The sequence below is a fragment of the Zonotrichia leucophrys genome, chromosome 18 (assembly GCF_028769735.1).
Source record: "Zonotrichia leucophrys gambelii isolate GWCS_2022_RI chromosome 18, RI_Zleu_2.0, whole genome shotgun sequence".
Classification (NCBI taxonomy): Eukaryota; Metazoa; Chordata; class Aves; order Passeriformes; family Passerellidae; genus Zonotrichia; species Zonotrichia leucophrys.
The window spans coordinates 11,903,893-11,930,469 of record NC_088187.1 but is presented as its reverse complement, the minus strand read 5'-3'; the positions used below and the strand labels follow the sequence as shown (position 1 = coordinate 11,930,469).

General features: G+C 67.0%; 5 protein-coding genes across 7 annotated transcripts; 2 read left to right on the top strand and 3 right to left on the bottom strand.

Moving 5' to 3' along the window:
* Positions 1-713: 713 nt before the first annotated feature.
* Positions 714-7,733, bottom strand: TMC6 (transmembrane channel like 6). 2 transcript variants are annotated; one of them, XM_064728461.1, is made up of 21 exons: positions 7,596-7,733; positions 6,887-7,035; positions 6,660-6,778; positions 6,234-6,365; positions 5,997-6,155; positions 5,781-5,886; positions 5,589-5,685; positions 5,249-5,503; positions 4,809-4,999; positions 4,591-4,729; positions 4,296-4,451; positions 3,937-4,112; positions 3,713-3,794; positions 3,305-3,402; positions 3,061-3,156; positions 2,839-2,914; positions 2,493-2,626; positions 1,954-2,130; positions 1,694-1,772; positions 1,492-1,570; positions 714-1,300 (listed from the first exon to the last, which is right to left on the bottom strand). In XM_064728461.1, exons 2-20 carry the CDS (start codon positions 6,940-6,942, stop codon positions 1,499-1,501), a joined length of 2,400 nt encoding a protein of 799 aa, XP_064584531.1. In that variant the 5' UTR covers positions 6,943-7,035; positions 7,596-7,733; the 3' UTR covers positions 714-1,300; positions 1,492-1,498. The 2 variants fall into 2 exon arrangements, with proteins under 2 accessions (XP_064584531.1, XP_064584532.1); XM_064728462.1 differs by having other exon boundaries at positions 6,887-6,977.
* A 26-nt stretch (positions 7,734-7,759) lies between these two features.
* SYNGR2 (synaptogyrin 2) lies at positions 7,760-10,182 on the top strand. Its single transcript, XM_064728469.1, has 4 exons — positions 7,760-7,925; positions 8,069-8,306; positions 8,833-8,972; positions 9,071-10,182. The coding sequence occupies exons 1-4, from the start codon at positions 7,821-7,823 to the stop codon at positions 9,266-9,268; spliced, it is 681 nt and encodes a 226-aa protein (XP_064584539.1). The 5' UTR covers positions 7,760-7,820; the 3' UTR covers positions 9,269-10,182.
* Positions 10,183-10,438: 256 nt separating this feature from the next.
* TK1 (thymidine kinase 1) lies at positions 10,439-13,623 on the bottom strand. The gene is made up of 7 exons (XM_064728491.1): positions 13,423-13,623; positions 12,931-12,962; positions 12,748-12,861; positions 12,579-12,672; positions 12,159-12,248; positions 11,957-12,076; positions 10,439-11,849 (listed from the first exon to the last, which is right to left on the bottom strand). Exons 1-7 carry the CDS (start codon positions 13,486-13,488, stop codon positions 11,694-11,696), a joined length of 672 nt encoding a protein of 223 aa, XP_064584561.1. The 5' UTR covers positions 13,489-13,623; the 3' UTR covers positions 10,439-11,693.
* Positions 13,624-13,859: 236 nt separating this feature from the next.
* On the top strand, positions 13,860-16,559 carry AFMID (arylformamidase). Of its 2 annotated transcripts, none has more exons than XM_064728671.1 (11): positions 13,860-13,959; positions 14,066-14,156; positions 14,230-14,334; positions 14,411-14,459; positions 14,609-14,694; positions 14,770-14,842; positions 15,072-15,169; positions 15,324-15,402; positions 15,543-15,672; positions 15,975-16,079; positions 16,183-16,559. In XM_064728671.1, exons 1-11 carry the CDS (start codon positions 13,930-13,932, stop codon positions 16,210-16,212), a joined length of 876 nt encoding a protein of 291 aa, XP_064584741.1. In that variant the 5' UTR covers positions 13,860-13,929; the 3' UTR covers positions 16,213-16,559. The 2 variants fall into 2 exon arrangements, with proteins under 2 accessions (XP_064584741.1, XP_064584740.1); XM_064728670.1 differs by having other exon boundaries at positions 14,594-14,694.
* A 332-nt stretch (positions 16,560-16,891) lies between these two features.
* On the bottom strand, positions 16,892-19,486 carry LOC135455449 (uncharacterized). Its single transcript, XM_064728669.1, has 7 exons — positions 19,228-19,486; positions 19,037-19,120; positions 18,860-18,948; positions 18,403-18,588; positions 18,105-18,242; positions 17,755-17,947; positions 16,892-17,441 (listed from the first exon to the last, which is right to left on the bottom strand). Exons 1-7 carry the CDS (start codon positions 19,406-19,408, stop codon positions 17,104-17,106), a joined length of 1,209 nt encoding a protein of 402 aa, XP_064584739.1. The 5' UTR covers positions 19,409-19,486; the 3' UTR covers positions 16,892-17,103.
* Between the last annotated feature and the right edge of the window lie 7,091 nt (positions 19,487-26,577).

Below are 26,577 nucleotides of genomic sequence, written 5' to 3'. Positions count from 1 at the left end.
ATCCCGACACCGCCCTGCTGACAGAGGATGAGGTGCCCTGTCAGCTGTCTCTCCTCAAGGCTGAACAGGCCCCGTGCCTGGTCTCATTAGAGAGGTGCTTCAGTCCCCTCACTGTGTCCGTAGCCTCTGCTGGGCCTGCTCCAGCAGTTGATGTCCCTCCTGTCCTGAGGAGCCCCAAACTGGACACAGCGCTCCAGTGCTGAGCAGGGGGCAGGATCATTGTGAGCAATGCTGTTCCTGATGCACCCCAGAAGAGCTGGGGCTGTGTAGAGACTCTGCCCTGTGCCCACACCACTAAGCACTGTCTATCCATGCTGATAACACCCTGTGCCCTCAATGGTGGCAGCTGCCTCAGCTGGCAGCCCTGGTGCCAAGCCTGGCACTGGTGGCTGCCCGTGCCTGGCACAGCACAGCACAGCCTGCCAGGGCCTGTCAGCGCCGTGGCACCGGAGCAGCTCCATCCCAGGCATGTCAGGGAGTGGCTCCTGGGGCTGGGGGCTGCAGCTGCTGCACCGTGATGGGGAGGGGCAAGGGGGCGGCGGTGCCCTTCACTCCAGCAGTGTGGGCTCTGCCCCAGGCACTCCAAGGGAAAGCAGGCTGTGCCAAGGAGCCCGAGCACAGCCCTACGCTGCTGCTGAGTCACCACCACCAGCAGCACTGACACCAACCCTGCCTGCTTCCAGCCCGACAGGTCCAGACACCAGCCCGAGCACTCCTGCACAGCAGCACTTTAATTGGGCCCGCAGAGCCCTGCCCAGCCCAGCCCTCGGCAGCACGGAGATTCCTCCAGGTCTGTCCCACCAGGCAGTGCTGGGGGTGGCCCAGTGACCTCGTTTGTGTGGCTGCAGTCAGCCTGCTGCTCTCCTGGTGAGCACTGGGCTGCAGCTGGCCCCAAGCCTGCTGCCCCTAGGCAGGTGAAGGTGGTTGTGGAGAAAGCTCATGGTCCCCAAAGGATTCTGAGAACAGCCAGGGCACGCTGGCAGAAGGGAGAGCTGAAGGGCAGTCCTCTGCAAGTAGTGAGCCCCATGGAGCAGGGCTGTGAGGTGAAGCAGTCCTGCTGTGCCCTGGGGTGTGTAGGCAGGCTGGGTCCCGCGCCTGCTGCATCCCAGCAGCTCCAGGCAGCAGGAGCTCCTGCATCCCTGGGATGCAGCACTCCCAATGACACCTCCCAACGGGTCCTTGGCCATGGCAAGAGGAGGATCTTCCCCAGCACTCCATGGTCCCCCAGCTTCCAGCGCTGTGTTGTGATGCACAGATTCAGTCCCAGCTGCAAGCAGAGTCTGTTCCATCCCATTCCTTCCTGTGCACACCAAGAGGACAGAGTCCCTAAGATCCTGGGTCCCTGTCCCAGACCTGCCTCCATCCTCTTCCCTGTCTCTGGGCCTCAGTAACACAAAGGCATCCCTCGGGACAGGCAGAGGAGCGTGTGTGCCCATGGCTGAGCTCTGGCTGCCTCCAGCCCCTGCCCACTGCCCTTCCCGCTGGCCTCACCTGGCACTCAGGAGCGCCTGCCTCTGTACTTGTACACGGAGCGGAGCTTCTCCATGAGGAACAGCTTATCCTTCCCTTCCTGCAACATCAGAGACAGCACCGGGGGGCTGAGTGCCTGCCCTGCTGGGGCCAGAGCCCACACTGGCAGTGCTGGGGCTGCAGCAGGCGGTGAAGCAGCGGGGACGGGCAGGGCAGTGCTCACGTTGGCAATCTGCTCCTGCAGCAGGCAGATGACCTTCTGGCGGCCTCTCACCACCTGGATGTTGAAGTAGATCACAGCTCTGTAATGACAGCAGGGTGGGATGGTGGCATCAGGCAGGAGGCTGAGGGACGCTCTCCTGGCACTGGGATGGGGCACAGGGCTCTGGAGTGACACCTTGGCTCCAGCCCGCTCAGGGCTGTGACAGCAGGACCCTCAAAGGGAGAGCCTGGGGTTCAGCTTTGGCTCGGGTCCATACTCACATCAGGGCCACAGACATGAAGAACAGTAGGCATGTGTTCTCCAGCAGGTGCTGGTAGACCCAGGCAAACCAGGTGATGTTGGGGTTGGACTGCTCCAGCACTAGCACCCACCTCTTCCCTGACTTGTAGATGGTTTCCAGCCCCCGGAAGGGGCCGCAGGTTTCTGATGGCTGCATCCTGAGCAAACAGACCAACAGGGCGTTCAGAGCAACGGGCAGCTGTAACTGCTGTTAAAGCAACTGCTGCCCCCAGAGCAGGGCACTGCCTGTCTCAGGGGCCCAGCCCTCCAGGGACCCAGCCTCACTGTCCCCAGCACCCCCAGGGCTGGACAAGCGGGTCCTCATCCCTGCCCTGCACCAGGAGCAGCTGCAGGACGCGAGCAGGGCCAGCAGCAGGGAGGGAGGCACCTGCCCTGCCGGGGGCAGCCCGTCACAGCCTGCAGCTGGGCAGCGCCAGGGACAGGGGCCATGCTCGCCCCAGCCCTCCTGCTCCAGGCAGCCGGGCTCCGTGCCCGGGGCCGTGGCCTGGTGGGTACTCACGACCAGACGGTGTAGGAGAGGAAGGCAGCTGCACCCAGGAAGGAGGGGAAGCACAGCAGAGTGATGAACACGGTGCTCATGCGCGAGGCCTGCCAGGGCTTGCTGGGGGACTGGCAGTTGCGCAGCAGGCTGGTCTGTGGGAGGGAGCAGCGTCCCGTGGCTGCCAGCTCCTGAGAGCTGTGCCCTCCCTGCTGCCCGCGGGGAGCCAGCCCATGAGCTCGGCCGTGCTGTCCCCAGGGGCTGCACTCAGCCCCACAGGGACGAGTGCTCCGGGTGGCACCGCTGCAGCACAGGCTGACAGGGCACAGTGCCACCGCAGGGACTGGCAGGGGGTGGGGAATCACACCTTTTTGATATAGAACAGCAGCAGCAGCTTCAGCATCTGCACGGCTGGCAGGAGCGGAGCGAAGAGAACGCCCAGCCTGGGAGCAGGGGAAAGATGAGCTTGCCTGGGTCTGAGCCCCAGGGGACGCAGTGGTGGGCCCAGCCACAGCACCCACAGGGCTCCTGGGAACCACAAGGCATTTGCCAGCAGAGGAAGGAGCCACGCCAGGCAGAAACGTCTCACCAGGTCAGGGTCTGCCCATAGATCAGCTCCAGCACATTTCGGGCGATGTCAAACTCCGGCCTCTGCTTTGTCTTCAGCCTCTTCTCCAGAATCAGCCTGGGTGGAAATGAACTCTGCCCCACGCTGCCTGGGGGTGCTTCACACCCCACCTTCCCCCTCTGATGGCAGCAGAGCCTGGGTGCACCAGAGAGCTGGGGCCACGCAGGGATGGCACATGGGGGGGACATGTCTTGGGGTCTCTCACCTCCAGATGAGCTCCCCGAAGAGCGTGTCCAGCAGGGTGAAAATGAAATCCATCACCATGAAGCGATACAGCTCCTGCCCCACACACGTCTCCCAGCACTGGGGAGACAATCAAGCGTGGCATAGAATCACAGACTGGTTTGGGCTGGGAGGATCCCTAAAGCTCATCTCTCTCCCCACCCTCCCATGGGCAGAGACACCCTTCCACTAGACCAGGTTGCTCTGAGTCCTGCCCAACCTGGCCTTTTACAGTTCATGGGATGGGGCACCCACAGCCTCTCTGGGAACCTATGCCAGAGCCTCACCACCCTCACAGGGAAGAATTCCTTCCTGACATCTGACAGGGCAGATGCCACCAGCTCCTTGTGCTCAGCCCAGCCCTCCATGGCCCCGAGGCAGTGGTGCTCACCTCCTCTGTCGAGCAGATAACGCTCCGGCTGAGCCAGTGGTAGCACAGCAGGCTGAGAATCACCACCTTCAGGATGAGGTTCCTGGGGAGCAGGAGCAGTGCCAGAAGACCCTGAGCCCGGGGGACGGAGGGGCCAAACCCCACAGATGGGGTGCCTGGCCCCAAAGCCTCCTTGCCTGCCTCAGGTGCAGAATGCTCCCTCCACCAGAGCCCAGCCAGCCCACCTGAAGATGGCCACGGAGACCTGTGTCACTGGGGAGTCCTGCTTCTCCCACATGGCCAGCAGGTTGAACAGGTGGGGCATCAAGGCATTGAGGAGGGACACCACAAGGGGCAGGACCAGCAGAATGGCTTCTTGCTGCCATCTGCCACTGCCCTGTGCTTGCTGCTCCTGCTGAACCTGGTGAGCAGGAACTGGCTGAGCGCACAGCTGTTGGCAGCCAGCTGTGGTGTCCTGGGCAGAGCAGCAGATGCCCAGGCCAGGAGCAGAGCTGCAAGGGGCTGTCCCTGCCCCTCTCCCCAGTACCCCAGCCCTGTTCCTCCAAGGCCAGGGCAGGGATCCCGGGTGAGAGGCGGCACTCACCGTGTGCATGTGCTCCACGAGGTAGTGCACAGCCAGCACGCAGCCCGACACCCAGCCCAGCGCCAGCAGCCAGGCCAGCAGCACCACCAGGCCGTGCCGCAGGCGCTGGCCGCGGCTCTGGGAGCGGCAGCGGGAGCGGCGCTCTGCCAGCAGCTCCTGCGAGAGAGCAGAGCAGAGCTGCCAAATCCCCCGCGGGTCTGCAGCAGGGCTGTGTCCCCCTGCAGCACAGCGGGACCCAGAGGGGTGATGGACAAAGCACAGCCAGGCTGGGGTCCGGGGTGCTTTGCTCCTCCACCTTCAGCTGGGTGCAGATGTTCTCGCACTGCAGCTTCACCGAGCGCCTCTGGATCACCTTGAAGTCCCAGGCACAGAAGACCTTGATAGCCAAGTCCCCCGTGGCGCTCTTCACGCTCTCCCGAAAAGAGCAGGACACGCTGCAGCGAGGTGAAGGGCATCAGGGATGGGGGCTGGCTCAAGGGGAAGGCTGCAGTGCCACAGGTGCCCCTGACCCACCTGTACACCAGCAGGATGCAGGTGACAAGGAAGGAGGCCCCAACACTGAACAGGTAGGCCAGTGGCAGGTTGTAGGGGAGCAGGGGGGCTGGGAGGGGGCACACGCTGCCCTCAGGAGTGGAGGCGCAGGGGTCGTTCAGGGTGGCGTTGCTGTAGTAGCCGTAGTACAGCAGCGAGTGAGTGAAGTGGCCCTGTGGGAAAGCACACGAGGGGCCCACGGTGACCTCGGCAGTGCTCACAGCTTCCTGCCCAGCCTGGCACTGTGTGCCAGCCTCAGGACACAGAGCCTTGGGCTGGGGCAGCCCCACCCTGTGCACCCACAGCACTGCTGGTCCTGGGGCCCAGGCTGGGCAAGGGCAAGAGCTGGGGTATCATTGCAGTGGGAAAGCGGGGCTGCCCGCCAGGCCTGGCACAGCCTGGGGTGCCTGGGCCACGCTTACCGCTCCTGTGAGCAGCTCCAGCCCAGTGAAGGGCTGGGGGCTCACTGATGCAGCGGGGTACACAGCCTGCAGGACCACCACGAAGGCCAGCAGGATGAAGAATGAACAGAAGTTCAACATAAGGAGTGTCTTGAGAAAGAGGAAGTAGGACAGGACACTGGAGCCGAAGCGGCCACCAATCTGCTTCAGGGCATAGTGCCCGGGCTGGGCAGCGCGGAGCAGGGACAGGAGCCTGTACCAGAGACCTCGGCAGCCCTGGGGAGAGCAACGAGGGAGAGCAGTGGGGCTGGAGCCGGCACGGAGCCCTCCCAGCCTCTGTGCAGAGCTGTGCCTGACTTACGAGGCCGACGCAGACCCTGGACCACGCACAGGGTGAGAAGGGGTCCCAGCGCTGGGCGCGCGGCCTCACGGGGCCCCTCTGCCCGCTCAGCTGCCGCCTGCCGGGAGAGAGGGGTTCAGGGGTCCCACAGGGCCCGGGACAGCTCTGGCTGGGGGAGCCCTGCCCAGCAGGCGCTCAGGGAAGGGCTCCTACCGGAGGATGCGTTTCTCCGCCAGGCTGAGGGGCATGGTGAGCAGCATGTGGCTGCACTGGCTGGGCGAGAGGCTCAGCAGCTCCTTCACCAGCAGGCACCGCTTCTCTGGGGCACAAGGGCTCAGTGGGACACGGCCCGCCGGCTCACGGCCTGCCTGTCCCTAACCCAGCACGGGGACAGTGCCAGCCCTCCTTTCGCGGTCCGGGCACCCTCACCTTGCAGCGTGGCCCTGCTGGGGTCGCTCTCCAGGTCGTAGTGGCGCAGGCTGGGCCGTGCCGTGCGGCAGAGCTGCTGCAGGGGCGGGCGGACGCTCCGGCGCCGCAGCCGCGCCGTGCGGTTGCAGTACTGCGAGATGATGGCCCCGAGGCTGCGTCCTGCGGGCCACAGCAGGGCTTGGGCAGAGCTCCAAGGGCTCTGGGAGCTGGGGAAGGGGGGATGTGGGTGGCACCTACCGATGGTGCGGCTGGGCATGCTGGCCAGGATCTGCAGGGAGGCAGAGGAGTGGCTGGGGTGCTCCTCACCTTGCCTGGGCTCTGGCCAGGCCATGGCACAGGCGTCTGGAACAGCCAGGTAGGCTGGGGACTCTGGGAGGGAGAAGGCAGGATGCAGAGAGGCCATGGCTCATCCCTGCATCCCTGCTGCTCTGCTCCAGCACACAGGCTAGGTGTGTGCTCCTCCCAGAGCACCCCTTTCTCCAGGGATGCTTTCTGTGTCCCCAAGGTCTCCCCTGGATTGCCCTGCTCTGCTCTGCCAAGGCACCAGCAGGCTCCCGTGAATGCTTGGCCCCAGCATTTTGGCACAGCTGGCCCAAGCAGAGGGAGAGCCCTGGGCACACACACTGTCCCCAGCCTGCCCTGGCTGAGGCTGCAGTGCTTTACCTCTGGTCATCTCCTGCATCTCCAGCTCCAGACCTGCCTCGATCAAGCTGCTCTGCTCCAGGATGAGCTGGTGGAACGAGGTGTGCAGGGCTCTCTCGTTGTCCGGACTGGGCTCCTGGCTGAAGGAACACAGGGACACGGTGGCACGGACACCTGGCGCCTGCAGGGCGCGGGGTCGTAGCCCATCGTACCTGGGCACGGCAGGGCAGCGGGGAGGTCACACTCACCCATCGCTCTCGGAGCCCTCGGGGACGTGCAGGGTGATGGAGGGCGGCTGGGACATCCTGCGAGGCCGGGCGGGCCCCTCCTGCCCGGGCCCTGCCGGGGTGAGCAGCCCCGCTTACCGCGGCTCCCCGGTTTCCGCCGCTCCCCGGCGCTGCGGGACGGAGCCGGAGCCGGAGCTGCGGCGTGCGGGCCGGGGGCAGCCGGAGCGCGGACTCCGCGGGGCTAAGCTGGGACTAACCCCGGCTCCAGCCCGGCCTCAGGAAGGAAGAGAGGGCGGATGGGGCGGTTCCGCGGCCGAGAGGTTCCGCCCGCAGTCCGGGACCCTTCGGCTCGGGCACGAAGCCCCGAGCACCAGTCCCGGAGCTCGGCTCGGTTCGGGCCCGGACCGGCCCTGAGAGGTCCCGTCGGAGCAAAGTTCCCCCGTGCCCCCACCGTGCTCCCCGCCCGGTGCCGTCTCCCTCCTCCCCTGCTCTCCCTCTCCGCCCCGGGGCGGGCTAAGGCTGCTCGGGGCCGGTGGCCGCGCGCCCCGGTACCGGGCACCGACGGGACGCTCCCCGGCGCTCTCGCCGCCCGGGCCGGGGGTGCGGACCTGCGGGGAACGGGGGCTGCCGAGCCCTGTCCGTCCCGTCCCGTCCTTCTTGCCGCCTCCCGGTACCGGGCGGGGGCGGCGGGAGCCCCCCGAAGCCCCCGTTTCCCCTCGGCTGTGCTCACCGGGGCCCGGCGGCGGCCGAGGGTCGGGCCGGCGCTGCCGTCCCCCGTTCCACCGGGGCGGAAGGAGGGCACCGGGACAGGGTGCGGGACGGGCGCGGCGCTGAGCGCCCGGGCGGGGGAGCCCCTGTCCCGCCGGAGCCAGCCCGGCCGCCCCGCCCCGGCGTCCCGGGCCGCCAGGACCGGCCCTCCCGGGGCGGTGCCGCGCAGCAGCCGCGGCCGAACGCCATGGAGGGCGGCGGAGGCGCCTACGGGGCGGCCAAGGCCGGCGGTGCCTTCGATCTGGTGCGCTTCGTGCAGCAGCCGCAGGTGGTGGCGCGGATCGTCAGCGCGGTGAGTCGGGACGGACGGGACGGGACGGGACGGGACGGGAGAGCCCCCCGCGGGCCGGCGCCCCTCGCCCAACGGGCCCGGCAGCCCCCAAAGCGCTCCCCCGGTCTCGGTGCCGCCCACCGGACACCGGCTCCGCCCCGCAGGTCTTCGCCCTGATCGTGTTCTCCTGCCTGGTCGGGGACGGCTACACGAACCTTGCCGAGGACCCGGGGCTCTACTGCATCTTCAACCGCAACGAAGACGCCTGTCGCTACGGCATCGGCATCGGCGTCCTCGCCTTCCTCGCCTGCATCTTCTTCTTCATGGTGGACGTCTATTTCCCCCAGATCAGCAATGCCACGGACCGCAAGTACCTGGTCCTGGCCGACCTCGGCTTCTCAGGTACCGGGGGCAGCGCGGGCCGGGCTGTGCCACAATGGCCGCCTTGTCCCGTGACGTGGCTGCCGGTGCCTGGCCCAGGGAGCCGCTCCCGAGTCGCTGCCGTCTGGCGTGCTGCCCGCGGGCCACGCGCTGCTGCTGCTGCTGCTAATGCTGCTGCTGGTGCTGCTGCTGCTAATGCTGCTGCTGCTGGTACTGCTGCTAATGCTGCTGGTGCTGCTGGTAATGCTGCTGCTGCTGCTGCTGCTAATGCTGCTGCTGGTGCTGCTGCTGGCGCTGCTAATGCTGCTGGTGGTACTGCTGCTGCTGCTGCGAATGCTCCTGCTGCTGGTACTGCTGCTGGTGCAGCTGCTGGTGGTGCTGCTAATGCTGCTGCTGCCGCTGCTGCTGCTGCCGCTGAGTGCCCCGAGGAGCGGCTGCCCCTGGCCGGGTGCCTGCGCCAGCCTGCACGGTGGAGCAGGGTCTGGGCCCGGGGCTGCCCAGGAGCAGCAGGACCGGCCCTGGCCCCTCATGCCACTTCCCCCCGCAGGTCTCTGGACCTTCCTCTGGTTCATCGGCTTCTGTTTCTTGACCAACCAGTGGTCCTGGACACGGGCCGAGGATGTGTTCATTGGAGCAGACTCTGCCCGCGCTGCCATCACCTTCAGCTTCTTCTCCATCTTCTCCTGGGTGAGTGAACCCCTCTGCCCCACCTGGGGGGAGTGCAGAGGGGCCCCCTGCACTCGCAGCCTGGAACGGCCTTCGTGCTGCTCCCCTTCTCTCTGCAGGCGCTCCTGCTCACCTTCGCTTACAAGAGGTACAAAATGGGGGTGGAGGACTTTGCTCAAAGCTACACCGACCCCAGCCCGGGGCTTCCGACTCCGTACTCCAGCTATCCCAACATCAGCCACGAGAGCTACCAGCAGCCGCCCTTCACGCACACGGCGGAGGCCCCGGAGGGCTACCAGCCTCCCCCGGTGTACTGAGCCCGGCTGGCTCCCGCGGGACGGCTGAACGGTGCAATTCCTAACGCGGGGTGGGAGGGAGGGGTCTGTGCCTTGGAGGCCACAGCGGGGCGGGAGGGTGGTGGCTGCTTTGTTTGAAGGTGACTGGGCCTTTCCAGGGGGTGCAGGAGGGGCTTCTGCCTGGTCCCAGAGCTGAGATCCTCGCTGGAGGGTCCAGAGCGCGGTGTGTGATTTGGTGGGTGATTTGGCACACCATGATTTGCAGCTGCTGGTGAGCAGCGCAGCTGCGGGAGGTTGGGTGTGCGGGCAGCCCTGGCACGTACAAGCCTCTGCTTTGGCTGTGCTGCCGTGGTGGTGGGCTGCAGTTCATGGCCCTGCCCTGGCCAGGCTCTGCCCCTGTGACCGTGCCCTGGCCCGTCCTGTCTGCAGTGCCTTTCAGCCCTGCTGGCTGCATTCCCCCAGAGCCATCTCGCTGCTGCAGCACAGCCAGGCCCAGCTCTGCCTTCCCCCGCCTTCCCCTGCGGCTGCTTCTGGGCCAGCTCTTGCCAAAGCCCCCTCTGCCCTTCTCTAACGCCGTGCTGTGCCTTCCCCAGCCTGCACTGCAGCTGCTGGTGCTTGGATGATGTGGCTTGGGCTCTGTGGGAGCGGTGAGCACTGAGATCCTCAGCAGGGCCGTGGCTGAGGACATCCTGGAGCACTTTCTTTCCCTGGTGTGCCTGCCCGAGCGCTGCTGCGAGCCCGAGCTCCTGCGGCCTGCCCGCGGCTCCTGCCTGCACTCCAGCCACACCAGGAGCCCGTGGGCCTTTCTCAGGTTGTGTTTGCTGCTGTGCTGTGGTAAAGCTGTGCCCAGCAGCCGTGTGCGTGGGCCATCCCTGCTGGGGCCAGCGTTTGAGTAGTTGTCACTGTAGGTTGGAATAAACTTTTTCACCAAGCCACCCTGTGAGCCACCCTGTGCCTTTCCAGGGAAGGGGAAGCAGAAATGCAGTTCCTCAGGGGAAGCAGAAAAGGCTCCTGCAGTCCTTCTGCCCCTGCAGGGTTCGGGGCGCCCCTGCAGCTGCTGTGCTGCAAACAGCACACTCATGCTGGGGCCTATTTTTAGGCCACCCTCGTCATGCTCCAGCCCCTGCTGTCTCACTGGGCACTGCCAGGAAGCCTTAGTGGAATGCTCTGGTAAAAAAATACACACACAAATTAATTAAGTTATTTATTAACTTAAAGCAGCAGCAGGGCCTTCTCCAGCCCTGGGGAGAAGCCCAGCCTGGCAGTCAAATGCTTGTGAACAGAGTAATTCTCACTTGAAGCATGGGGGCAGCAGGCAGCTCTTGGAGCCTTGCGGGGCACAGGCAAACAGCAGCCCTGGACTCACAGATGCAGAGGTCTGGCCTGGCCAGAACAAAGAGCTGCTGCTCAGAGCCTGTGGGTGCTGGGAAAAAACACTTCAGGGAAAAAACGCTTTTGCAGACAATAAGGAAACAACAACCTTCCAGAATCTGAGTCTAACAAAGAGAGAAGAGGATCCTTCAGTCAGCTTAGAGCAGACTAAGAGCCTCAAGAATTTTGGAAGGCTGAGGAGAAAGCAAGAGACATGACTGGACTGGAGAAGCAGCTCCTCAGGAGAGCCCCTTTACAAAGCAGCTGGATCTTCCCTGGAATAATTGTCCAAATCTTGGTAGATGAAACTCTGGGCCTCCAAACCCCTGAGAGGTAACAGAGCACCAAAATGGCAGCACCAGCCTTGAACCTGAGAAAAACAGCCCTGAATTTGGAGGAGGCTCTTCCTGGGACCAGTTCCTCCAAACGAGTCTGTCCCAGCCTGCTAGAACACAGCCAGGCCCCGAGGCTCAGCACCTCAGGAGAGTCAGCTGCCAGGCCTCCTTCTGTTTCAGCAATAACTGACACCAGTGGGCAGGCTGGCAGAGCCTGGGGGCTGCCCAGGGCTGGGCTGACGCGTGTGTCAGTTTAAAAGCTGTCACAGCTCTGTGACAAGAGACAAGTTACCTCAGACTGCTAAGGAAGGAAGCTAAAAATTGCATTAAAAATACTAATGGCTGTACAATGTCTTGAGAAACCTCGAATGTAGCAACAGCGCACAAGGGCTGCATTCACAGGCAGCAGAAGCAGCACGGTGCCAGCCTGAGCCCGCCTGGAGCCGTGTGAGAGCCGGCCAGAGGCACAGTGAGCAGCAGTGCTGCAGCCTGGCCCCACGGGCAGTGCCCACAGGGCCTGTGTGTGGCAGCACCAGTGACTGTGCTGGTCTCTCTCCTTGTTCTGAGATGGGAACTCGCTCTAGCCAGGCTTTTGCTTCCGCTTCCACCAGCATCAGGTGTGGTGGATCCTCAGTTGTGACGCTTGGTGGGGAGGGCTGAGGCCCTGAACAGTTTGTTAAAGTATAGAGGGGCCTGTGCGCCACAGCCCTGAGCTCCCTCGCCCTCCGTTGTCGCAGCAGTCAAGTGACGATGTTGCGAGGGGCAGCAGTCTCCAGCTGCCTCAGGCCCAGGGGCACGTTCTCCTTGTTGTCTGGCCCGGGCTGCTGGGGCCGCGCGCGGAAGTAGCAGGCTCGGCACACCGAGTGGTACTTGTCAGCTCCTCCGATCACTTCCACCTGGCAGGGAAACACGAGTGGCTGCAGAGAGAGAGCCCGGCTCCCGGAGGGAGTCTCTGTACCAGCGGGACTGAAAGTGAAACAGTTTCTGTTCCAAGGGCACTCACCTCCCGCTCTGCTCCCAGCCTCTTGGTGTAGGAGGCCTCTCGGAAGCACTCCATGCACACAGCGTTCAGCTTCACCACGCTCTCCGCCAGCGGCACCAGGTTCAGGATGCTCCCAAAGGCCTGTGAGACAGCATGGGAGGTGCTGCTGGGTGGGCTCCACGAGGGTCCCAAAGCAGCTGCGGTACCAAAATGGGTGTTTTACCTTCCTCTGGAAGGTGCCATCCAGAGCAGCAACAATGACGGTTTTCCCAGTGTTGGCCATTTTCTCACAGAACTCCACAATGTCTGGGAACTGGAGTGGTACAGGACATTGTAAAGAAGGATGGGGGCAGCACTTGGCTCCAGATCCCACAGTGCGTGCCCAGACAGCAGCACCAGGAATAAAGGAAGTCAGAGCCACGCGCCCTGTCTGTGGAACGGGCTGCAGTCCCACCGTGCTGTCTGCAGGGACTGCAGGGAAGGAGGCTTTGATTGTGAGCACTTTGTCTGCAAGGCCACACGGATCAAACTCCCCAGGGCACGACCTCCCACCCTCTCCTACAAGGACACAGAGCCTGCACAGGAGCAGCGAGCAGCGTGTGTCCTGCGGAGCCCAGCACACCCAGCCCGGCCGTGCACTTACGAACTGGCCCTCATCGATGCCGATGACGGCGGCCCTCAGCGCCTCCTGGTACACGTCGTGGAGGAGCCCGGCGGGCAGGGCCTCCATGGTGCTCCTGCGGGCAGGGAGGGAGTGAGCCGGGCAGGCGGGCAGCCCCGTGAAGCGGGGAGCCCTCCTGCCCGGAGCTCACCTGTCGTGTGTGCAGACCCCGGAGGAGCTGTAGCGCGTGTCCTTGGCGTACTTCACCAGCAGGCACCGGTACTGGGCGAGCTGGAAGCGCCGCACTCGCCGCATGAGCTCCGTGCTGCAAGACACGGTGTCAGCGGCGCCCAGCCCCAGCCCGCCGCCCTCCCGCCCCCCGCTCCGTGCCTACCTCTTCCCGGAGAACATGGGCCCGAAGATCACCTGGGGGCGGAACGGTGCGCTCAGAACGGCGGCCAGCGGGCAGCCCCCTCAGCCCGGCGCGGCATCCACACCTGCCCCCGGCCCGTGCGCGGGGCAGCACCGTGCCCGTATCTGCTGCCCCCGGCCCGTGCGCGGGGCTCCGGGCCAGTACCGTGCCCGTATCTGCCCCCAGCCCGTACCTGGGGCAGCACCGTGCCCGTATCTGCCCTCGGCCTGTACCCGGGGCAGTACCGTGCCTGTATCTGCCCTTGGCCCGTGCTCGGGGCAGCACCGTGCCCGTATCTGCCCCCGACCCCTGCCCGTATCTGCCCCCGGCCCGTATCCGGGGCAGTACCGTTCACGTATCTGCCCCCATCCCGATGCCCGGCAGCGTTGCCGTACCCGTATCTGCTCCCACACCGGTGCCCCGAGGTGGCACCTGTACCTACCCCCCCGCCCGTGCCCCGGGGCGGGCCCGTACCTGAATCTGCCCGCGGGGCCGGCTGGGGGAGCCGGGGTGGACACCAGGCACCGTCAGGCAGTTCATGGCGGACTGCCGGCCCGAGCCCGCGCGCGCCGAGCCGACCGGCCCCGTCAGCCAATCGGAGGAGGCCTCTCCCACACGCGCCGCAGCGCTAGCCAATCGCGAGAGAGTCTGGGCTGCCGCGCGGCAAGCCTGCCCAATGGGGGTCATGGGCGCCAAAATTTTTATTTTCCTCTGCCCGCAGGCTCCGCCCTCCCGGCCCCGATCGACCAATGGGACACGGCCCCGCCGCCGGGCTCTGGCCTCGCCTCCACGATCTGGCCCCGCCCCCCAGCTCGGGCCTCGCCTCCGGGACAGCCAATGGGAGCCCACCCTCCCGCCCACTCCCCGCTCAGGCCCCGCCCCTCGGCGGGCAGGCGGCCGGAGAGCGGGACTGGGACCGGGACCGGGACCGGGACCGGGATCGGGACAGACACCGGGAGCGACACCGGGAGCGGCCCCACGATGGGAGGGTGGCGGGACATGTCCGCGGAGGTACGGCCCGGGGCAGGGCAGAGCTCGGGTCCGGTCCGGGCAGCCGGCCGGGGGTGCTGGCGCTGCCCCGCCGCTGCCCCGCCGCTGCCCCGCCGCCTCCCCGCAGGCGCTGGAGGACCACTACTCCCCCAGTCGCTGGTCCCCCCGCCTGGACCGGGACACCATCATCGACGCGCACCTGGCGGTGACGGCGGCAGGTGGGGATCGCGGCACCGGGACCGGGGCTGCGCTCGGTGCCACCGCGCCGTGCCCCACCGCCTCTCCCCGCAGGAACCGAGCGGGCCCGGGCCAGCGGGCAGGCCCTGCTGCACGTGCCCTACGGCGACGGGGACGGCGAGAAGCTGGACATCTACTTTCCCACGGAGCCTTCCGAAGGTGAGTGTCGGGGCGGCGGGGCCGGGAGCGGGAGCGGGCCGGGCGGACACCCGGCTCACCCCGCTGTGCTGCGCAGCCTTCCCGGCGCTGGTCTACATCCACGGCGGGTACTGGCAGTGCATGAGGTGAGCCGGGCTGCGGGGAGGGGCTCCTCGCGAAGGGACCCCTCACCGACTCCGGCTGACCCCTTCTCCCGACACCGGGGCTTGCTGCGGGGACACGGTCTGGCCGGTCCCCGGCGGCCCCGCCGCTCCTGCAGCCTCTCTCTCCGCAGTAAGGACGACTCGGGGTTTGCAGCCCCGCCGCTGGTGTCGCAGGGGGTGGCAGTGGTGGCGGTGGACTACGACATAGCCCCCAAGGGTAGGTGCTGCCCTGCAGGGGCTGCGGCTCCTGCGCAGCCAGCGCCTGCAGCCCTGCCCTTTGTCCTCTGCTCAGGCCACATGGACACCATGGTGCTGCAGGTGCGCCGCAGCCTCGCCTTCCTGGTGCAGCACGACCCCAGGATCAGGTGGGCAGCTCCCGGGCCGGGGCCGGTCTGTGGGAGCGGCCGGGGGGCTTCGGCACCTCAGCAGTGCCTGTGGCCACAATCCCATCACTGCACAAGGCAGCGGCTGGCGGATCGGGAAACATCTGAGCTGACACATTCGGGCTGTGCCACCTCCTCTGCACGGGGCAAAGCGTGCCCAGCTGTCCCCAGCTGTCCCCTGGTGTCCCTCTCAGTCGCTCCCTCCTTCCAGGGGCATTTACCTGTGCGGACACTCGGCAGGGGCCCACCTGGCGGCCATGGTGCTGTCCACGGACTGGACAGAATTCCAAGTGGTGCCAGATATCAAAGGTAGCGTTGCCACGTCCCAGGACAGGGTTGGGAGGAGAACAGGTCTCCCCACCTGGGACAAGGCTGAGGGGCTGGTTATGCTCAATATGAGGTCCCGGGGCTGTGGGAGCACCCAGGCTGCAGCTCCTCACCTGCAGCTCCTCCTCTGCCCCAGGAGCCGTGCTGGTGAGCGGCCTGTATGACCTGGAGCCCATCCTGCACACCTACGTGAACGATGCTCTCAACATGAGCCGGTGAGCCCACGGGCTGTGGGACAGAGCACGGGCAGGGGTGCCGGTGGCTCTGCAGCCCCTCTGCCCCTGCGCCCGCCCAGCTGGGCAGTCCAGCTGATGGCACAAAGGGCTGCATCAGCTCCACGGCGTGGCTCCTGCAGGGAGGAGGCCCAGAGGAACAGCCCCATGAGGCTCGTCACCCCAGCCGTGCCACCAGCCTGTGAGGTGCTCGTGGCTGTGGCCCAGCATGACTCCCCAGAGTTTCGCAGGCAGTCCCAGGAGTACAGCCAGGTGAGCACCAGGTGGTTGCAGGAACATGGCCAGGTGAGCTGCAGGCAGTCCCAGTACAGCCAGGTGAGCACCAGGCAGTCCCAGGACTGAAGCCAGGTGAGCTGCAGCAGCACCCTGCTCGGCTCTGGTGGGGACACTGCTCCAGGCAGCCCTCACCAACTTACCCAGCTGGGAGGAACAGCTTCTGCGCAGATCCAGAGCAGTTTCTGGCTCACTGGAGGTCCTGGCCAGGACATTATTCCTGCTGCTTGTCCGGGGCAGGGGGAGCTTGGGGTCCATCCTACACACTGCTCTGTCCGCAGGCCCTGCGTGCAGCAGGCTGGTCTGTCTCTGTGCTGGACCTGGCTGGCGTGGATCACTTTGATGTCATTGAGAGGCTGTCAGAGGACAGCTATGTCCTCACTCAGGTGGGCAGGAGGGCTGTGCCAGGGCGGATCAGGTGGGCTGCCACCTCCCTGAGGAGAGGTGCAGGGTCAGGGGCTTTTCACAGGGTTTGGTTCCTCACCCCAGGTGATTCTGAACATGATTTCAAGAGCATGATGGCACCTCAGCAGTAGAGAGATGGGGACCATGGCCCTGTGTGGTGGCAGTGGGCACCTGGCATCCCCTGCCCTCTGCCCCCTCGGTCTAACACAGAGCCACGGCTGTCTCAGACCCACACTGTGCCCTCTCTGCTCAGCCCAGCCCAGGCTGGTGCCCCTTCCCTGCAGTGCCCCTGCCCACTGGAGCAGAGGGGACTGAGGGCTGCAAGGCTCTGACTGGGCAGCTGGACCATGAACTTTGTTCCCTCAGTGTCCTTTAAACCGCACATTGGCAATACAAATAAAATGGGAGTTACTGCTGCCTGGGGTGGTGCTTCCCAGGGAGGCAGTGAGTGCACACCCGAAGCAACTGCTGCTGAGAGAATCCCTTCTTCCAGTGCAGAGCTCTGGGACTGGCTGACCCAGAACGTGGGGCCTGGGGAGCCCACCTGCTGCTGTGGGACAGAATCACATAGGCCTCTGTGAACAGGAGTGACACAGACATCTGGGCCAGGCTGGGCTCACGCTCTGGGACAGTCCCAGCCAGACACAAACCTTGGCACTGATGTGCAGCAACCCTGGTCCTGTGGCTGAGACGGTTCCATGTCCTCAGGAGCAACTGTCCCTCCGTGGGGACCTTGGCTGTGATGATGTCCCTGCTGCAGAGCAAGGAAAAGAGAGAAAACACCCCACACAGCGACAGCACCACCAAAGGGTGTTTATTTTGTGCACTGACTGCCTCAGGGGCTGCGGGCTCCCCTAGGCTGGGCTCACACTGGTTTGTCAGGCTGCCTGTGAGGGCTGATGTCACGTTTCAGACGGCTGGGCACACATCTGGAGCACAAAGGGGCCGCTCCCACTCCTTGCTCTGGGCTGCCCAAGTGCCGCAGCTGCGGGGCTGGCACAATGCTCAGGCTCCCCCCGTGCCTGGAGGCGCTCGATGCAGTCCCGAGGCCAATTCCTCCTGGCACTTCCTGGCCACAAACTCCAGCTTTCTCCTGGCGAGCTCGGTGCCGCGGGCCGAGACGTCGCGGTGCCAGACGGCGCGCAGGGCCCGTGCCGACCAGGGCAGCAGCAGGACGCTGACAGCCTGCCCGGCCTCAGCCTCCTCCTCCTCGCTGACGGCGCGCAGGCGCTCGCAGAGCTCGGCGGGGCACGGCCAGGCCCCCGGCACATCCAGCATCACGATGTTGGTCTCCACTGCTGCCAGGCTGACGGAGCACAGGGGAGAGTCCAGCGCCTGGACACCTGCGGGAGGCCCAGGTGTGCAAGCCCACTGCCCAGCCACCTGGAACAGGCTACCTGCCCTTCCCAGCGGTTCTGGGGGAAGGAGAGCCCTTTCTCCCGCCATGTGGTACCAGGGTCACTGAGCACAGCACGGGGACGGTCATGCCACGATCCTGGCACTGCAGCCAGGTGAGGATCCCAGCAGCATCCTCACCCGGCTGGAGACCCAGTGTGGCCGTGCAGGGATGTGCCCAAGGCACCAGCAGCAGGGCGGTGCTGCTGGGCAGTGCCAGGCGTGCCGTTACAGCCCAGCACCCTCGGGGCCCTGAGGTACCTTCTGCAAAGCTCCGGGCGTGCTCGTGGTCCCTGCTCAGCGTCTCCTCGGCGTGCTGCAGCCCGAGGAGAGCGGCGGCCGCCAGCACCCCCGCCTGCCGCATGCCCCCGCCCAGCAGCTTCCTCACGCGCCAGGCCTCGGCCACAAACTGCCCGCTGCCCGCCAGCACCGCGCCCGCCGGGGCGCCCAGGCCCTGCAGAGCCACCGCCGGGGTCACCCAGCCGTGCCCGGGCAGCTGCCCTGGCTCCCAGCCTGCCAGGGCTGCTCTCAGCCCAGCACCTGCAAACAGGGCAGGCTGCGGCTTGTGCTGGCCCCTGCCAGCCCTGCTGTCCCTCCCCACACAAACAGACCTTGGAGAAGCAGAGGGACACAGAGTCACAGTGCTGGGCAATCTGGGCTGGCTCCACGCCCTGGGCCACTGCTGCATTCATCAGCCGTGCGCCGTCCATGTGCACCCGCAGCCCGTAACGGTCTGCAAGCCCGCGCACCTGGCAGTCAGGGGGACAGCTCGTTTGGGAGGGACCCCGGGGCATGCAGTGCCACCACCACGAGCCACGTCTGAGCTCCAGCGTCCCCGCAGTGCCATTGTGCAGGGCCCAGCTGCCCACGCCGGGCAGGACTGTGCCAGCACCGTCTGTGGGCTCTCACCTGCCTGAGATAGGTGAGGGGCAGTGCCCGGCCGCCCGCCGAGCTGTGCGTGTTCTCCAGGCAGATGAGCTCAGGACGCGGGTGGTACCGGCTGCCGTGGGCCTCGCGGATGGTCAGCTCCAGCTGCTCCAGGTCGAAGGTGCCATTCGGCAGATCTGGCAGTGCCTGGGAGTGCACACCGGCGACCTGTGCCCAGGGCAGGGAAGAGCAGGGAGCTGACAGGGGGCAGTGGTGGCGCACGGCGGCTCCAGCCCTCTGTGCCCTCCATCGGGTGCGTACAGCCTCACTCGTGCTGCAGCCCGTGCCGCGGGACAGCGATCCAGGGGATGCCCTGGCAGCAGATCCTCCGCGGGGCCGGGCCCTGGCAGCCAGCGGAGGGCAGCACGCGGCCGCCCTCCTGCACTGCCACCAGTGCCACCGGCACCACCAGCGCCACCGGCACTGCCGCCGCGCTCACCTGCGCGGCCCCGCCGTGCTCGTAGACGTGCAGGTGGGCGTCCCGGCCCAGGAAGAGCTGAGCCCCCCTGCGCTGGCAGTGGCACATCACTGGGGGAGAAGGGCAGTGAGGGAGGGAGCAAGGGCAGCATCCCCAGCCTGGGGGCACGAGGGGCTGCGAGCGCAGCCCCGGACTCACCGGCGATGAGGTTGGCCATGGTGGCCGTGGGCACGAACAGAGCGGATTCGGTGCCCAGAGTGGCCGCGGCCCGGCGCTGCAGCTCTGCGGGGACACGGTTGTCGGGGGAGGGCTCGGGGACCCCCGGTGCCGGCTGCCCCCGGGTCAGGCAGGGACCCCCGGGAGCCCGTGACCCCCGTTCCCCCGCCCACCGTTCACCGCCGGGTCCTCCCCGTAGTCGTCGTCGCCCACGGCGGCGCGGGCCATGGCCCGGCGCATGGCGGCGCACGGCCGGGTCACCGTGTCGCTCCGCAGGTCCACCACGAGCGGCTGCCGACCCCCGGGCCCCCCCCCGGGCCCGGGCAGCCGCCCCCGCCGCAGCGCCGCCCGCATGGCCCGGACCGCCCCCCGCAAGGGCTCCCGGGCGGGGGCGGGATCGCCCTTCCTTCCTTCCCGGGAACGCGGGGCGGGAACGGGCAGCGCCTCCTTCCCGGGAACGCGGGGCGGGAACGGGGCAGGGCAGCGCCTCCTTCCCGGGAACGCGGGGCGGGAACGAACGGGGCAGCGGCTCCTTCCCGGGAATACCGGGCGGGAACGGGGCAGCGGCTCCTGCGCGGGCACCGCCTCGGAGCGCCGGCCCCGCCAGCCCCATCCCTCCATCCCCACCTCGCACCGGTGGGGGCTGCCCCGGCCCTGCGCTGCCCCCCGGCCCCTCCCCGTGCTGGGTGTCCGAGGGAGGGAGCCGGGGGGATCCTCTTTCCATGGCTGAGCCGGGGGGATCCTCTTTCCATGGCTGCGCGGGAATCGCTCCCGCCCCGCTGCCAGGAGGCTGCCCTGGTCTGGGCGCTGGGAGCTGCTCCGGCTGCCCTGGTCTGCCCCGGCCGCAGCCGATTGCCCTGGCGTGCCCAAAGCCCGGTGGCACCGCAGGTGGGCTGGCGCTGCAGCGGAGCTCTGGGGTCTCCGGGCAGCTTCGCTATCTCGGCACTCTGCCTGCCCTGAGGGGACCCGGGAATTGGGGGATTTCTTGGCAGGAATCCCCGCTGCCCCCCGGCAGGAGGGCTGTGTCCAAAGCAGCGGCGAGACCCCCTCGCCTCCCCTGCTGGGCGGGACCAGCCGGACCGCACTCCCTGCTCCCAGCACGGGGGGCACCGCTCTGCAGCGCCCAGCGCCTCTCCCGGCCTTTGCAGGGCACCAATAGGGCAGGTGCACCCATTAAGGCGCCTCTGCCCCTCAGCCCTGCCCGCCTGGGGATGCTGTGTGCTCCAGCCCGTGCCAAGCTGCTGCCTTCTCCCTCCCTCTGCCATGTGCCCCCCAGCCTTGGCCGCCCCAGGTCCCCCATCCTGAGCCCCCACAGCCGCCCCGCTGGTGCCCGCTCTGCCCATGGCCCTGCTGTGCCCCTGTCCATGAGCCCCTCCCTCGGTATCGCCCCCCGCGCTGTCAGCCCGCAGATGAGTGAGCCATAAACAGTCCTTCATGAGACGTTTCTCACACGCAGGGCCACATGTTAACAGTTTTTCTTTATTTACTGCCTCCATTTCCTCTTTGTTCCAGGAACTTGTCCTCCAACTTCAAGCTGCTCATGATTAGGCAAAAAGGCCTCTAATCTCCCCGATCTGATTTACCGTCACTGAGAGCAGACGCTTCCCGTTACTGGCCCTGGACCTGGGAGCACGGACAGCTGAGCTGTGCCGGCTGCTGAGCCCAGCTGAGCCTCCCCAAAGCTGCCCCGCCGCACACGCCGCCTTCCCGGCAGCTTCCCCTTCCAGTAAGCGCAGCCGGTCAGGTGAAGGGCTGGGGAGCAGCAGTGCGGGGCCCCAGACAGGGATCCCCCAGGGCACGGCAGCCTTGGAGCCGCTCGCTCTGCCTGGAAGGGACGGATGGCTGGAGCACCCCTCAGCTTGGCCTTCCCAGACACTCACCCATCCACTCCATGGCACCTGATGGGCTGGTTGGCTGCCCTGGTGTGCCCAAAGCCGGAGGGCAGCTCAGGGCTCTGTGTGCCCACAGCCGAAGGGCAGCTCAGGGTTCCGTGTGCCCAAAGCCGGAGGGCAGCTCAGGGCTCCGTGTGCCCACAGCCGGAGGGCAGCTCAGGGCTCTGTGTGCCCAAAGCTGGAGGGCAGCTCAGGGTCTGTGTGCCCAAAGCTGGAGGGCAGCTCAGGCTCTGTTGCCCAAAGCCGGAGGCAGCTCAGGGCTCCGTGTGCCCACAGCCGGAGGGCAGCTCAGGGCTCCGTGTGCCCACAGCCGGAGGGCAGCTCAGGGCTCTGTGTGCCCAAAGCTGGAGGGCAGCTCAGGGTCTGTGTGCCCAAAGCTGGAGGGCAGCTCAGGGCTCTGTGTGCCCACAGCCGGAGGGCAGCTCAGGGCTCTGTGTGCCCAAAGCTGGAGGGCAGCTCAGGGCTCTGCTGTGGGCAGCCCCCCAGCCCAGTCAGGGTCCGCAGCCGAGCAGGGGCTCCTTCAGTGGGCAGCAGCCACAGCTTCTGCAGCACTGTGCAATGTGTTCCCCAGAGCCCCTTGTCCTTCAGCCCTGTGCCTTTCCCTGGAATTCGCTCTGGGACCTGCCTGGAGGTCCCCCCTTGGTACCAGCACCCAGCAGGGCCACAGCAGGGCCAGCATTGGGACTGTGGAAGTGCTTGTGGCCTTATGTGGAGCGGCTGAATGGACACCACGGGAGCTGGGCACAGGGTGGGCAGTGCCAGATTCTGGCCAGGGGCTTGGCTGGCAGCTGGGCACTAGCAGGGGGCTCACCCAGGACCACACTGCACCGCAGGACTGCAGTCACCACCTGCCCACGCCAGCCTCTGTGGTGGGCTAAGCCCCTGCCCCGCTGGGCTCAGCTCCTGCTCCAGCCGTGCCTCCCCAGGGCTAAAATTAGCAGCTGAGGCCTGGCTGGGGAGCCGGGAGTGGAGCCCAGATCCCACCGCGGAGGATCGGGTTTCCCCCCTCCCTACCACAGGCCTGGCAACCACTGGGGCCGATTCCCGGAGCTGGGCCCCCCTGCTACCAGCCCCACTGGCAGCCCCATCCCAGCCTGCCAGCCCCAGCCGCTGCATCTGCACGTCCCCAGGGCTGAGCCTGGCGCATCCCGGCCGCAGGAGGGGCTGTGGGATGGGGGAGCACGGTGCCGCAGCTCCCGGGGCACCACCGGGCTGGGGCTGAGCCCTCTGCCCTGGCACAGGCTGGCAGCGGGCTCTCAGCCCAGCGCAGAGCATGGCTGCGGCCATGGAGCTGTCAGTGGCCAGGCAATGCCCCGGGGGTCTCGTGCTGGGTGCCCAGGGCTGGCTCAGGACTGGCAGTGACCATAACCCGCTCACCGTGAGCTCGGGGTGCTTTCCTGTCGGCTGCCTCAGCCCTGCGGCCACACCGCCGGTGCTGCTCAGCCTGGCTGCCCTTTGGGCTCCGCGGCTCGGCCCGGCACGGCGGCACCGGCCCGGCCCGTTCTGAGAGCCCCGCTCCCACCGGGGCCGGGGCAGCTGCCCTGCATCGCCCTCGAGGGACCGGGGCCACGGAGCCGAGCAGTTTCCTCTGCCGGGAACGGCTGGGCGATGCCCGGGAGCGCGGGGAGCGCCGGCTCCAGGCTCAGCCAGGCCGGGTCGGGCACCCGGGACCGGGACCCCGGTGCCATGTCCCGGGCTGCGGCAGTGCCCGAGCTTCGGCCCGGGACAGACCCCGACGGACACGGTGCCGGGGCTGCCGGGGCCGTGCCCGGTGCGGGAGCCGCGGGCTGCCCGGGGAGGCTCGGTCGGTCCCTGCCGGAGCCCGGTGACCGCGGGGTCCCGGCCGGTGCCCCGGCCCCAGCCGGCGAGGCCGCGGGTGCCCCCCCTCGCCGGCAGCGACTTTTCCAGTAAAACCGCCGCAGAGATCCCGGCTTCCCGACAGGCCCGGCCTCCGCGCCGGGGGGGCGCCGGCCGCCCTTAACCCTTCCCGGCCCGGCCGGCCGCGCTGCCCGCCCCACGGGCGGCTCCGGGCCCGGCACCCGCGGTGTTCTGCCCGCCCGGCCCGGCCCGGCCCGGCTCGGCGGCTCCGGGGGCTCTGCCCGCCCCGCCCGGGCGGCGATGGCCCCGCTCCCCGGGGCCCCGGCGGTGCCGGTGCGGGGCCGGCCTGACCCGCCGGGCACCGGGACCGGCGCTGCCCCCGTGGGCTCCGGCCGGGCCGCGAGCGGCCCCCCAGCCCATCGTGCCCCCCGTTTCCCTCCTCAGGGTGCTTCTGAGCAGGGGCTGTTCTGCGGGGCAGATGGGACACCCCGAGGGCCAAGGAGCCCGAGAACCGCCGGGGAGAAGCCCCCTCTGCCCGGGGTGCCCGGGGGGCTGTGGGGAGGGAGCAGCCGGGGGTCCCTGCCCGAGCCCTGAGCCGGGGCAGCTCCGGGGCGCCCTGGAGAGCGCTGGGGCCGGTCACGGCTCAGGGCTGGCGGCTGTGGCCGCTCCACAGCCCCGCTCCAGGGCTCCGCGGGCCGCCCCGGCCGGGTGGGCACGCCGGGCATGGCCGGGCACCGCGGGTCCGTGCCCGGAGCGGTGCCGCCGTGCCCTGCCTGCCACCAGCTGCTGCGCTGGCTGAGCCAGGGCTGAGGTAAGTGCTCTAATTGTTTTCTCTGTGGCCCGAGATGAATAATTGAGAGGTCTTTGAGGAGAATTAATTAGCCCGTTTATTGGCAGTAAATGCTTTTCTCCAGATGATGAAATAGATCCTGAGCCACACGTGGGGCAGGCAGATGCAGGTCATTGATGCAGCTCTGGAGCACGCCGTGCCGGGTCCGCAGGCCGCCGTGCTGGTGTCCCGTGCCCACTGTGGGCTGGCACCCTGGTTCTGGCTCCCAGAGCCCAGAGCTCACTGCACCCACGGCCAGCACTTGTGTGGGGAGCCTGGTGTTGGTGGGAGCAGGGGCACGGAGGGGCAGGCTGGGCTCTGTGGCACAGTTCTCTGCCCCCATCATGCCCATGTAGCTTCCTGCTTCCCCCCAGCTCACACCCCATCCTGGTGCAGACCCTGATCTGTCCCTTTGTGTCTCCTTCTTGGTTCCCTGCATGCCAGGGTGGTGCCAGTCTGGGGCTGGTAGCCTGCACCTCCTCCTCACCTCCTCGTCTTCCTCCTTCTCCCCTGGGTATGGGGTGAAGGGCCTTGCATGGCCAGAAATGCTTAAACAAGGATTTCCTTGTTGCTGCATGAGCTGTTTGCCTTCTCCCGGGCCAGCCGTTAATGAGGTTTGGCAGGAGGCACCGTCAGCCCCAGGCTCTGGGTTTCTATAAATCAGCCTGGAGCTGATGTGTGGGGCTGGGATGGAGCTGGTGCGTGGATTTCAGCCTGTGGGTCCTGGGAGCCCCTCTGGGAGTGGGAATCCTGGCACGGGGGAGAGGGGCAGGGGCTGAGTGGGGCAAGGGGGCTGCTTGACCCAGGCGGGTCAGGGCGGGCACTTCATGCATTTCCAGGAATGGCAGAAAGTGCAAAGCAAAAAATAAAGCAGTTTCCTATGGCTGAGGTGCTTTGTCCTGATTTTTCCCACATGCCCACCTGAGTGCTCTGAACTGGGATGATGGTGCTGCCCTGCCTTGGGGTGTGGGGCTGTGGCTGTGTCCCCGGGCAGCCTCAGGCATGCAAAGTGGGGCAGGCAAATCCTCCAGGCTGCTGAGAAAGCTGCTTCCTCCTGCTGGAAGCAATGCCCCAGGGGCAGGGCTGCCATGTGGGCCCGTTGTGCCGGACCGTGGTGGCAGAAGCGCTGTTTGTCACTGGCACAGGGACCCTGCCGGGCTGCCCCGTCCCTGGGGGGCACAGGGACACCCCAAATGTAGCAGAGAGCAGGTTCCCATTGCAGAGGGTCTCCCGGGAATGGCTGCTCCTGGCAGCCCTGTGTCCAGGAAAGGAGATGCTGGGAATGCTTCTCTCTGGGCTCCCTCAGCCACTGGCTCTGCTCTGCTCACCTGTGGGACGGTTTGGGAGCCAGCACAGCCCATCTGAGCTGTGCCAGGCTGAGAGCAGCCACAATCTCAAAGGTGATGTTTCATTTCCTGCTCTGAGTGCGCTTCCCCCTTATCCAAAAACACCTCTGCTCTCGCTGAGTTCTCACAGAGTTTCTGCTGTGTGTTGAAACGGAGAGAATCCCCAGTCCCAGCATGGCTGCAGGGCTGCTCGGGGTCACCTCAGTCTGCTGGGAAAGCTCTGGCCGCTCCTCCCCTTCTGTCTGGTGGCCTGGCCCGTGCTGGGGGCAGTGGTGTCCCCCCAGAGCAGGACAGCTCCAGGAGGGTGGCAGCGGCAGCTGGCAGGGCTTTGCCAGGGGCTGCCCCTCCGTCTGCAGCCTCATGCCTCCCCCTGCCCGCACTCAGCCTGGGGAGCCATCACCCCAACGGGGATGGGCTGTGCCTGTGGCAGAGCGAAGATGCTCCAGCAGAGCCCGCACTGCAGCTGATCCCCTGCACGTCCCCTCTCTGCACCGCTGCTGGGTGCGAGTGCAGGCTCGGTGCTGCAGCACTGCCTGGCGACAGCGACAGCCACAGCCACAGCGCTGAGCGGGGGAGCCCTCGGCCCTGGGGACCCGCTCGGGACAGGGGCAGCTCTGTGGGGCCCGGGGGCGCAGCTCCGAGAGCGGGCAGCTGCGGAGGCTGCGAGCCCGGCTGGCCCTGTCACCCCTGCACGGGCTGTGGGGCTGCGCTCCGGGCGGGGACCCCGTGTCAGGGTCCTACCGGTGCAGGGACCTTGTGCAGGGACCCTGTGCAGACTGGCAGGACCTGTGCAGGGACCCTGCTGACGATGGACCCTCTGCATGGACCCTCCGCAGGGACCCTCTGCAGGGTTCCCCCGGTGCCCGCTGCGGCTGCAAGGCCGGCCTGGGAGCAGCAACCCCGGCGAGAGGTTGTGCAAGAAGGGGGGACCCGGGAGGGCACGGGAGGCCAGTGTTGAAATTCCACGCTCTTACAGAAAAGCCCCCGGGCAGAATTCCTGACCGGGGTGATTCATCCCCCACTGGAAGCGATGACTTTGCCTCTCCAGTAAACACTCCTCAGTTCACGGGGTGCCGCTGCTCCCGTGGGGTGACAGGGCTGCCCCGAGCGCCGCAGGCAGCCCCGGGGGTGCTGAGGAGGGCCAGGGGGGCAGCGGGCGGCTGGGAGCCAACGCTGGGCAGCAGAGCGGTGGGCACCAAGGGCAGAACTGAATCCTTGGCTCCCTGCCCCGGCTGCCACCCAAACCCGGCGCGGGCCGTGGCTGTTGCCAGGTGCTTTGGGGGCCCCATCTCCCGCTGGTGAGGGCACACGGGACAGCCTTTTCCAGGAAGCACGCGAGGGCAGCCAGGCTGTGGAGTTCCCGACAGCAGCTCTGGTTTTAATAACAGCAAATCAATGTGCTTCCTCCCTGGCCTCCCCCTCCAGTGGCTTCCCCATAAGGCAAAAAACCCATAGGAGAGCCCCAACTCTGGCCATAGGACGTGGGGCTCTGAGTGCTGTTGGCCCAGGCCGGCCTGCCCTGCCTGCTGCAGCCTGCTCCAGCATGCTGCCTGAGCCCCAGCCCAGCTGGAGGGAGGGAGGGAGGGTTGGGGGTCCTCAGTGCCCCTGCCCTTCTCTGCTGTGCCCACTGCCTGCAGG